Source organism: Bidens hawaiensis, unplaced genomic scaffold (assembly GCF_021521415.1).
Source record: "Bidens hawaiensis isolate Kalapana, Puna unplaced genomic scaffold, B.hawaiensis_p1.1 tig00045389_1, whole genome shotgun sequence".
Classification (NCBI taxonomy): domain Eukaryota; kingdom Viridiplantae; phylum Streptophyta; class Magnoliopsida; order Asterales; family Asteraceae; genus Bidens; species Bidens hawaiensis.
Genome location: NW_027498072.1, coordinates 130481 through 142591, shown reverse-complemented (window position 1 = coordinate 142591; position 12111 = coordinate 130481). Strand labels below are relative to the sequence as shown.

The 12111-nt window shown below is 37.3% G+C and overlaps 2 protein-coding genes across 2 annotated transcripts; one reads left to right on the top strand and one right to left on the bottom strand.

Annotated features, from left to right (window-relative positions):
* Positions 1 to 2629: 2629 nt before the first annotated feature.
* LOC143595628 (uncharacterized) lies at positions 2630 to 5248 on the bottom strand. Its single transcript, XM_077074602.1, has 2 exons — positions 4187 to 5248; positions 2630 to 2977 (listed from the first exon to the last, which is right to left on the bottom strand). The coding sequence occupies exons 1-2, from the start codon at positions 5246 to 5248 to the stop codon at positions 2630 to 2632; spliced, it is 1410 nt and encodes a 469-aa protein (XP_076930717.1).
* Positions 5249 to 9566: 4318 nt separating this feature from the next.
* On the top strand, positions 9567 to 11731 carry LOC143595632 (mitogen-activated protein kinase kinase kinase 1-like). The gene is made up of 8 exons (XM_077074604.1): positions 9567 to 10392; positions 10470 to 10554; positions 10634 to 10696; positions 10822 to 10979; positions 11071 to 11143; positions 11225 to 11284; positions 11359 to 11469; positions 11564 to 11731. Exons 1-8 carry the CDS (start codon positions 9665 to 9667, stop codon positions 11729 to 11731), a joined length of 1446 nt encoding a protein of 481 aa, XP_076930719.1. The 5' UTR covers positions 9567 to 9664.
* Positions 11732 to 12111: the final 380 nt, after the last annotated feature.

Genomic DNA, 12111 nt, shown 5'->3' with positions numbered 1-12111 from the left:
TTTAATGATTGGGTTAAGTCTTGATTATAAGTTAGCATAAGTAAATTATTATATATATATATATATTACCGGAAAAGCAGGGCAGAACAGGGAGGAAGACGGAGGCAGAGAGGAGGACGGCAGAGAGAGCAAGGAGCAAGAGAGAATAAGAGAGATTAAGTGCTTTGTGTGTGTAGTGTTAGGAAATTAACATTATTATTTATAGGGAAACCCTAGGGAACACAATCCCTAAAAAAAGGGGAAAAGATCTCAAAAAGCAAAAGATTCCAAAAGATATCAAAAGATATGGCAGCAAGGAAAAAGAGAAAAAGGCTGACAGGGAACAGTAAAAAAAAGGCATGGGAGAGGACAGATAAAGTTACTGGTTAAAGCATGGCAAAAGCAGATCTCAAAAGATTATGTCAGTCACTTTTTCTACCAACCAATGGGGTTGGTACGCATGCTGCGCCGAAAGTAACTATTCAGACATTAGATAGGTTAGGTCAACAGCTCAGAAGAAAAGACATTACAAAAGCAAACGGCTAGAATAAACAGAAGATACAAGGGTTAAGCGCGGGAAGGCTGAGTGCGCGAGCGCGAAGGCTGGCACAACAATCCTTAGCGCACTGCGGGAAGAATCACAAATCCTTAGCGTGCTGCGTGAAGAACTAGAATTCTAAGCGCATCGCGGGAAGAACATACATTCTTAGCGCATTGCGGGAAGAACATGCATTCTTAGCGCGCTGCGAGAAGAGTTCTCTTCACGCATCGCAGGAACAAGATGTCTTCACGCAGGCTTCCATGTAAGGAGTCTGGCGCGTGGAGCTGCAGACATCCTTAGGCGAAAAGAACCAAAGGACAAGCAAAGAGAAGGAAACAAGGCGTAAGGGCGGGACGGCGACAAGAGGGAAAAGAAGGCGGAAAGAGAGGAGAGGGACGGAACGGCGGAAAGAAAGAGAGAGAAAGAGGCGGGAAGGAAAAGTATATTATTATTATTAAAAGTAAAATATAAGTATAAATAAATATTAAATCATAAAAGAAAGAGATCGGGTCAGAGAAACGGGTACCTGGGTCGGGTCGGATCGGGTCAGATGTCACAGAGGATATTCATCATGAGTTACCAGTAGATATGCCTGCATTTGTCTCACTCAGGCAGTCTTCGAGAGACCGTCAACCTTCTACTCGTTATTCTATCGGTGAGTACGTTTTACTCAATGACGGGGGAGAGCCCGAGTATTCAAAGAGGCCATGGCAGATAAGCATAAAAGAGAGTGGTTTGAAGCCATGCAAGATGAGATGAATTCCTTGTAAGAGAATAATACCTTTGAGTTAGTGAAGTTGCCTAAGGGCAAAAGAACTTTGAAGAACAAGTAGGTCTACAAAATGAAGACTGAAGAACATACCTCGAGGCCTAGGTACAAGGCAAGATTGGTGGTCAAAGGGTTCAGTCAAAGAAAGGGTATTGATTTTAATGAGATTTTTTCTCCGATCGTGAAGATGAGTTCCATTAGAGTGATTCTTGGTTTAGCTGCTAGTCTTGATCTTGAGGTTGAGCAGATGGATGTCAAGACAGCATTCCTTCATGGTGACTTGGATAAATAAATCTATATGGAGCAACCTGAAGGTTTTCAGGTTAAAGGTAAAGAAGATTATGTTTGTAAATTTCAGAAAAGTCTTTATGGGTTAAAGCAAGCGCCGAGACAGTGGTACAAGAAATTTGAGTCAGTTATGGGGAAGCAAAGCTACCGAAAGACTGAGTCTGATCACTGTGTTTTCTTTAAGAGGTTTTCCACGCTAAAATTTTTGTGTCACTTTTACTTTTATATTATCCTATTTGTTTGCATCCTCATTGTTTAACCAAACGAAGATTAATTCCGCAATTTTTGTTTACCGTTCATGGCTAGGTGTCGTTTTTCCCAACATTTTACTAATTCCTAACTAAAGGTATGTATGAGAGCAATCCCAACTTTTAACCTCTTACTTTCACAAAGGTTTTTTCTAACAAAGTCTAATCCAATTAGAATACTTGAAAGATTGTGCTCCTTTTTTGTAAGGGAGTCTAATCCAGTGGAACACGACGTTTGATCCGTTTCCCAAATTTTACACCGGTTGCTAATTTATTTTGGACCGTTTTCCAAGGTGCTAACTTTTTGGAACGTGGCGTTTTCCAAATTTTACACTGGCTGCTAATTCGTCGTGGCCTGTGGGTTGCTAAATTTGTAAGATGCTTAAGACTATAGTAGCAAGTATTATGCCAAACATTCATGCTTACTCGTTTTCAATCCCGTTTGGACAGATATACCAACAGTAATTTACAAACTTCAAATCGAAGATCAAAATTAATAATATTAAGAAGTTCTTATAATCAAAAACATCACTATCCTCCAAGTGTACAAGATCGAAATACAACGATGCCAGTAAAACAAGCAACAAGAAATAAAATTTACCATAATAGCAAAACACAAACTAACCTTCCTAAAGAAGCACAAACTACATCGAAATTGTGAACAAAGCAATAACAGTCATAGTAAAAACTACATATGTTTTAGTGTAAATCTACAACCGTCAAAAGCAGCAAGTGAATCAAGGGTCGCTTGTGTGTGCAACCTCTTTTACCCACCTCTTACCGAGTAAGCATGAAGCCACCCTCCTACCGAGTAGCATGAAGTTGTCGCCCCAAGTAAGCCATATACCATGTCAGAGCGATGAAAGTCAACCCATTCAGTACAGACGAGTACGTATTCAACCTTCTCAACTTCGCGTTCAACGCCAATACATCTTGCCTCTCCGCCACTACTGGCCTCACCGCATTTGGACCCTCATTATCGACCAATGTGTCTCTATAAGTTCGGCCTGGCCTCACCACAGCTGTAGTTGCGGTTGCAGTTGCACCACCATGTTGTGGTGGCAACCCGTCTGGGCCGATTATCCCGTCTCTAGTTGGGGGCTCTACCCCTCTCCCTTCTTCCTTCTCTATCTTCATTTTTTCATACATAGTCTGCAAGTATCAAAACAAAAAAAAAAACATTTCCACACATTATTATTACTTGAATCCCCCAAAAACATTCAAAATTTTCCACAATTTAGCATAATGTTCTCCCTTAACAAACAACATTTATATTGTACTCCACTTCAATTAAGCATCTAATTTCTTCATTAAATATTTTGAGGATTTTAAATCATTTTATAGCGTTCCCTTAGTAAATTTATTGAAGAATCACAATAGTTTACTCATCCTCATCTCTAAATTGTGTTATTTGACTTCTACAGCATCCACATCCTCATCTCAATCCCCCAAACTTTTTAGAAGAAATTACGATACTTCGCCATATCTAAGAGTCGATATTCATCCCACATATCCATTTTTTTTTATATTTGTGTTTAATGAATGAATGAATGAAAAAGAAAACTAATTTGAAAGTGTTTTTGAGTGGAAGAAAGAGAGAGAATACTAAAAATGAACAAAGTAGTACTACTTATTTGAAATATGGGTAAATACGAGGAATGAGATGTGGATTGTTTTTGAAAATTGAGTAAATACGGGGAATGCGATGTGGAAATTGAGAGATGAATTTAGGAAATTGAGAGATGTGGGAGCCTGAATTTGAAATATATGAATGACAACGATGAAGAAGAAGAATAACTACTATGAATGCTCTAGTTAGATCATTTCCTAAATTAATGGCTCCCTGTAAAAAGGACACTAAATTTATAATTCAACACCAAGGGATTACTATAATTCAACACTAAGGGAACTACTAAATATATAATTATAAATCAGCACTAAGGGGACTACTAAATATGTAATTCGACACTAAGGTGACTACTACGTTTGTAACTTGACACCAAGGGGACTACTGAATTTACATTAACACTTTTAATTTAACATGAAGCAACACAAATTCATAATTCACCACTATGGGTAATACTAAATTTAATAATGCGACACAAAGGGGACACTTTATCTATCATCCGATGCTAAGGCTGAAACTAAATCTATCATCCGACGCTAAGTGGACACTAAATGTACACTAAGAGTAGACTAAATGTACTAAGTGTATCATTCAACACTGAGGGGACACTGTGTAATATTTTGATTCATTCAGCAATGGAAATACTTTAGAAATTTCTTTATTATCGTGTTTCCATTCAACAAGTAGTTGGCACATATAAGCAAGCCATAATGCAAGTGAGATTTACGGTTTACCTTAGTGGCTCTAGGATCAAACACGAACAAGTTGGCCAAATCCATCAGTAGCGCTGAAAGAAGACTCAGACCCTGCGACCCAATCATGCCAGTTAAACTATCCTTCTTCTGACCCGCTAAATGCGCCAACAAAGCAGCAGAAATACAATAAGCCATGGCTTTGAAATACACCGGGTATATCCGGCTTTGCACTATCCCAAACTGCTGTCTTGGAAGACACCTCCCTAAAATATAGCTCGAAATAAACGTCACCCACACGCTCATACCATAAGCGGTCGAAAACCCCAACATGTGAATCAACCCGACCACCGCATTAACCTTATCGCGAGACACAGCATACCAAAAAACATCATTTGCTACCTCTCTCAATTTCCCTAAGATTTCACCTAAACTCTTTTCACCGACTTCTTGTACCCTCTCCACGGTTCCTTTTGCGGCTTCTTGGATTTTACCTAAACCCGTCACGTTTCTTTCTATATCTCCTCCCAACGTTCTAACCGAGGCCACCACATCTAATTTGTTTTTAGCCTTCACCGCCCCGTCTTTCACCGTGCCCGCCATGTCACCCGCTACCTCTTTCGCCTTATCGATCCCATGAGCCACCGTGTCTTTCGCTTTCCCTAACGACTCACCAATCGTATGCCCCACGGCCTTCTCGGATTCCGACACTTTACCGACCGCTTCATTAACCGCCTCTTTCGCGTTATCGGCAACCCCATGCGCGGTTTCCTCGACCTTATCCTTCGTTTTCCCGAAAGCGGAAGCGATTTTATGTTTACACTTGCCGTAAGCGTCACAAACAAGCTCTCTGGGACCGGAAAACACTCCTTCGGAAGGCGGTTTCTGGTCGATGGTGGTGTCGGTTTCGGTGTCGGGTGGTGAAATCAACACCTTGGTGCTGCCATCAGCTTCTTTGTCATACTCAACCACCACCACACGGTGGCCTTCTTTGACAATCACCTCACGGTGGTCGTCAGCATGATGAGCACTAGAAGATGGAGACCATACGGCTGCTGCTAGCAGTGAAGTTAAGACAAGACCGATTGCTAATGCGTTCATCATGATGTTAATATGTTGTTTGTTTGGTTGATAACTGGAGAAACAAGAGAGGATCGGTTGATGTGAGAGGTGCAGGTTTAAAGAAGAAAGGATGAGAGTGGCAGACATATGTGGACGTGGAAGATGGCGGTGTAGAGAAGATGACACGTGGGATGGTGAACGTTGCCGGTGAGCTATACGTGTCTTCCTTGAGAGGGTTTACTTTATTCTTCCATTTCGTAAAGAAGCTAACAGAAGCGTGGGTGGGTGGTGTGTATGGAAAGATTAGTTTCATGAAATTGTATTTAATAAAACTATATATTAAATAATTTAAATATTAAGTAAAGTTTTCTAACCTAAACTAGTTGCTTTAACCCATCGTATTACCGTGGGAACTCGGTCAGTGTTGATTTGGTTCATTATGATATCTATTATTGGTACTATGATGAAAATTCGTAAGGTTATTTGTTTAAGTTAATGAAATTTGAAGGCTATCATATTTAAACTTTGTGAATTAATCGTGCAATTATTAGTGTTGAGTTGTTTTATTATGATATCTATTGACACTTTAATAAAAGTTCATAAGGTTGTTTGTTTAAGTTAATGAAACTTTAAGGTTACCATATTAAAACTTTGTGAATTAATCGTGCAATTAATGAAACTTGCAAGTGTTGAAAATATTCGAGGAAGTCCTATCCAAGGACTTGTCCTCGAGATAAGTTCAATGACTAGCTTTCTCATATAAAGGGAAAAATATATAAAAAAAAACCAATTAACCCTGTGTCAAAAATATGCCGTTTAAACATGATTTCAATTTGACAAATTTGGAGAACCCTATGTCAAGGATAAGTCATTGAGATAGCCTAGGCTATCTTGACAACACCATGTCATCAAGATAGGTCTTGTCAAGACAAGTCTCATTTCTCATAATGTTGAACATTATCATATTAAAATGTTGTGAAGTTATATTGCGTAGTTGAATGAAAGTTTTTTTTAAATGAATTAGATGTGTGGGTTAATAATATGATTAAATGAAATTTGGGGGGTAAAATATGTAAACAAGTGTATGGGGATAAATATGTAAATAAATGAAAGTTGTGGAGTGAAATATATAAATATGTGTATTGGGTGCAATATGTAAATATGTGTATGAAGTGCAATGTCAAAGTAGGAAACTTCGAGTTATTTGTGTCTTTCTGAAATCGTAACTCCAGAGGTCGCAATTTAACTTCATCGATTGGAATGGAAGTTGGGGACTAGAGCTTCCGATGACAACTTTTAATAGGGTTTTAAATTTGGGGGGTTAAAGGTTAAAAAACATACATTGAAGATTAAATGGAAAAATTGAATGACGCAAATGATAACAAAATAGAAAACACAAAGTCAAAATGACACAATTTAAGATATTGAATTGAAATAGTTAAATTGATCAAACCACATGGACAAAAACAAGACTTAACTCTTTTACTTTTCGTATATTTTAAAAACCTCATGCATGTCACATTTCTCATATCTATGTCAATTTGATTAACTAATATTTTCTCTTTTTCTTTCACTCATAAAAGAATATATATGAAATGAATAGTGAATCTTTTTATTTAGAAATCACTTTTGATTTTGTAAAGTCGTTTTATATTTTAGAGATCTTGACTAAAGTGGTAATTTAGCTTATATCCCTAAAGTTTTTATTGTTGTCACATAATTAAATAAGTTGGTTTTATTTTTCATTTACTTTCATAACCTACATATGTAAAGGCTATGTGTATGCTATAATACATGTAAATATGTAACTAAAAAAGCATACGGACGAATTATTCCGGTGCTCAATAAAAATGTGAATGCCCCATATACGGTATATCATGACTATGTGCGTGGAATTCCTCTTATGGTATATCAATTCATCCTAGCTTAGTTGATAAGCCAGAAGCATTTTAAAAGTTAGGTGGTGATTTTGATTCCTACCAACAACATATTTTTTTCTCGCGTCTGAAGCTGTGGAGTTACTTACCCATGTTCAGCGGGTCATGCATAGTAATATTATGACTCAAAGATCAATAAATGTAGTTTTTAAAAGATTGGGTTTTGCAATTCAAAAATAGGTAACGGCGTAGCTTGTTGCCCACTTTGCCTTTTGTTTCGTGGTAATCTAAACATTGAAAATTTTTACTTAAAAAATTGATATACCTATGTGATTTTATAATAAAATAATCACAAGAATAACTAATTTTAGCCCTAATGATTAGCTTTCAATAATTGGATGTGAGTAAGCTCCATAATGAGTTGAGTTGGATATACCTCCTCAATATACGAGGTACACTAGTCTTCTACTCGTTTTTGCCAACGGCAAGTTTGGGCTTAAGAAATAGAAACATAACATTACACAGAAAACAAAAGAAGCATATATAATAACTCATAAGAAAGAAAAAATGTTTTCAGAAGCACAAAATAATCACAAGCCAACACAAATGTTATGTTATGAATTTAAACATAAATATCTTATTAAAGTTTTAAAACTAAACTTCACAGTTCAATGTCACTTATAACTAATAAGCATAAAGTACACAAAATTTCACAAATTATCATCAAAATAAGAGAAATATAACCAACTAACTAAAATTAGAACTAAAATAAAACGTTGCCTGATTAGAGTAAAAACCTTAAATGTTTTAATTTTTGTCGCTTTTGTATCTTCATAACGGGTCCAAAAAAAAAACATAATGAAAAAAAAATAAAGACAAAATTCTTTTAATTTCTATGACTAAAACTCATAACCATAGATTTTTAAAATAAAAGATTTTGTCTCTGTCAATTAACCACAACCCTATGACACGAACATAAGAAGCAACAACAATAACTTAGGGAGGAGGAGTGCAACCACCCGTTGGAAAACTAGTCATTGACCAACAACTTATCAGTTTTCCTTGAGCCCACCTGAACCCGCTACAATCAGTGCTTCATTACCCATGAACCCGCCAACTCCCCCCCCCACCCCACGCACACAAACATCTCACTCTCTCCTCTCCAGAAGCCATGAGTTGTAACACTTATAATATTGTAAAAGTTTTATGGAAATGGGGAGACGGCGGTGTTCTCGAAGTACCTAGTGTACCTACTGCCATGTACTCGAACTAGGGCTGTCCCTTTTACCCAAAACTCGAAACTCAAAAGAAAACCCATACCCGAACCCGAAAAATCCGAACCCAAGATAAGACTAACCCAAACCCGAACTGAAGTAATTTGGGTTGGTTCTCGGGTTTGATTTATAAGTTTCGAGTCAACCCGTAAAACCCGAATAAACTTTTAGTTTTGAAATTAAATATACTTTTAGGTATAATAGGCTAAGTATTAACCACTTAAGTTATTATTATAGTCTGGCTTTTATCGACGGTTGTATTCCAACTATTATGGATCGATTGTTTATTGTTGATTTATGCTTTCGGTTTATTACTAATATCAACCGTAATCGAACAACCAAATCACACCCGATTGAAGACGATTATAGCTCGAGTTAGTTCACTCTTCTTTTTGAATTGTTTTATCAAGTTATGTTGGTTTATTATTTAATTATTTGCGTTACGAGCAAATAAAAATATGTTGTTTTAATTTTAATTTTTAAAATTTTTTTGTTGTTTTTTTTTGGTTTTCTAGGATACTGAAACCCGAAAAAACCCCAACCCGAAAAACCCGTGAGAGATTTGAGTTGGGTTTCGGGTCAAGATTTAAAACCTTGCAACACAAAGAGACCCGCGCGAGAGACCTAAACCCGAAAAACACCTCTAACCGGAACCCACCCCACCTCCGTTAGTATGTCCCAAATTACTTTCTATATATTTTCAAAGGTAATAGCTTAGAGCATTTTCATCTCTTCCTCTATCTCTAAATTCAAAATTACAATAAAAAGTAAAAACATTATATTTCCCTCTTATTTACAATTAAATAATATTTTCATATTTTTATCTGTATCTTTACTCTCTCATCTATTCACAATCACTTTCAACAGATATTAAAAAGTTATTAAGAGTAAACAATAAGTTTTCAAACTTCATTCCTCAATCTTTCAACCACAATACCTAATATACTCTCTATATTATAAAAACACAACTCACTTAATCCCGTGGACAAGATGCGAATGCTCAAAGTTATTAAGTATATTTAATTTTTTATATATAGTAAGTTGTCGTGTTTATCATCACAGAACTTATAGAATATTATTTCCCGGGAAACTTCGTTGAAGGTAAATTAGAACTAACTGTCTGCGGTAACGATATTTTGAAGCCAGCCCACACCTCACCATACAACACAACACAACACAACACAACACACCATTATTATTCCTGCGTTTACCCCTCTCTCTCTCCGACGACCCAAACCCTAATCCAAACACACCTCCATTCCATTAATGAACCAATTGCCAAACAAAACAGACCTCCGTGTCTCTCAATGCGTCACCTACCTCAATTCCTCCTTACTAACAACAACAAGAAGCCACGTAAGCCGAAGCTAGAGCGTCTGAACGCACGGAAGAACATTGACTACGAGTTTCATTCGGAAGATGCTTCTTCGCGGTTTCGAGGTACTCAATCGCTTGAATTGCCTACGAGCTTTAGAATTGATGGAACTGATGATGTCAACCAGCTTGAGACTGTTTACCGTAGCTTAGGGTTAGAGAGTGCTGAAGATTTAGGCATTCCCATGTCCTCGTGGCAAGCTAGTAAGATCCGCTCGAGTTCGGATCTTCCGAGCTCGAGTTTGAATATTAAAATTGAACAATTACCTGAAAATGATGTTAGCGTTAGGGTTAGTGATGGGAATAGAGTTGGGAAGGGGATTAACGGTGTCCGGCCTCCGCTTTTATCTCCTCCATCGATTTCGAAAGCCTTGTTAAAAAGCTTGTGTGATGAAGAGGAAGAAGCGGAAGAAGGTGATTTGGATAATGTTAGGAGGCGGCTTGAAAGAACGACGCTCTCGACGTTTTGTTCTTTTACGACTTCGAATGATGATGATTCGTCTAGTACTACCACGGAGCCTCTGTCCAGTGTTTCATCGAATGGTTGCGGGCCGAATATATCCACTGATGGAAGATTTAGGCATATCAAGATTACGAGCTGGCAAAGGGGACAGCTTTTGGGGCGTGGGTCGTTTGGATCGGTATATGAAGGCATTTGCGAGTATGTGCTTACTGTTTATTATTAACAATTTAACACCAGAGAAACATTTTTTACGATTACATTTGTTATTCTTGCAGTAGTGGATATTTTATTGCTGTGAAGGAAGTCTCTTTGCTTGATCAAGGGGAACAGGGAAGGCAAAGTGTTTTCCAACTTGAACAGGTAAGCAAGGCGTATGCTTTGTACTATTTTAACATCATAGGGTGTAGTTATCATATCTGATCTCTGTTTATTTGTCCAGGAAATTGCTCTTTTAAGTCAGTTTGAGCATGAAAACATAGTCCGATACTATGGGACTTATAAGGTATCGCTTTCAATTATTATCAGTTTGATGCTTCATGGGCTTAACCTTCTGTTTTTAAATTATAATATATGAATGAATGTAAATATGTAATAGCTTGATATTTAAATGATGCGGTTGGCTTGCAGGACGAGTCAAAGCTGTATATATTTCTTGAGCTTGTGACAAAAGGTTCTCTTTTAAGTCTCTATCAAAGATATCATCTTCTAGATTCTCAAGTTTCCTCATACACACGCCAGATCTTACGTGGTCTTAAGTATCTACATGATCGCGATATAGTGCACAGGTACAACTAATTTATGCAACTGGTTGTACTAGGGGCTTCATAGAGTACATGATTGGCTTCTAATGTCGAAATGTTCTTGTTTGTGTACCAGGGATGTAAAATGTGCAAACATATTAGTCGATGCTAATGGCTCGGTGAAACTTACAGATTTTGGATTGGCAAAGGTCGCTTCACTTTTCATTTATTAAATTATTTCCTTGTGATAGTTATTCTTTTTGTCTTAAACTATTCATTGTCTTACATAGGCCACTAAATTCAATGACGTGAAATCTTGCAAAGGAACAGCGTTCTGGATGGCTCCTGAGGTTTGTCACAATATATATCTAGTTTAATTTTTGATTTAATTCTGTTTCTCATTCTGACTTAATGAAATTTGCAGGTTGTTAATCTTAGAAATAAAGGGTATGGACTTGCAGCAGACATATGGAGCCTCGGCTGCACCGTCTTGGAGATGTTGACACGTAGTATTCCCTATTCTCCAATGGAATGTGTATGCAACTCTCTCTCTCTCTCATATGCATGTATGCATATGGTTATAACTTATAAGTTAATTGACAGCATATTGTTATTGTGGTGATGAACAGATGCCTGCATTATTTAGAATCGGAAGTGGTCGTCCTCCGCCAGTTCCAGATAACCTTTCGAGAGAAGCAAGGGATTTCATATTTCAGTGCTTTCATGTTAATCCGAAAGACCGCCCGACCGCTGGTCAACTCTTGGACCATCCGTTTGTTAGAACATTGCTTCCCTAGTCCACGCATTTGCAGTCTGCATACTCCTTGAAACTTCAGGTTTGAATTCATCATCAAGTAGAACTAAACAAGGTGTCTGTGTGTTTTACACCTATTTTTACACTAACATATTGCGTTATATGCCTTTCTTGTGACAGATGCAATATCTCAAATCATACCTTATGAGGTTATGATGAAACTGCAAAGTCCTTTGACTACTTCAGTTTTGGGTCTGGTTAAAGTTCTTATTGGAGCATATCATATTCTTTTCATTGTTTCTCCCTCGGGGACGGATCTGTTGATGCTGTGAGAAATCTTTCTCGTTCTCTGGCGTTGTGTGTTTGGTTTGTAAATTAATTATTTTGGGTGAATGATAGTTTGTTTGTTTATAGATGTAGTTT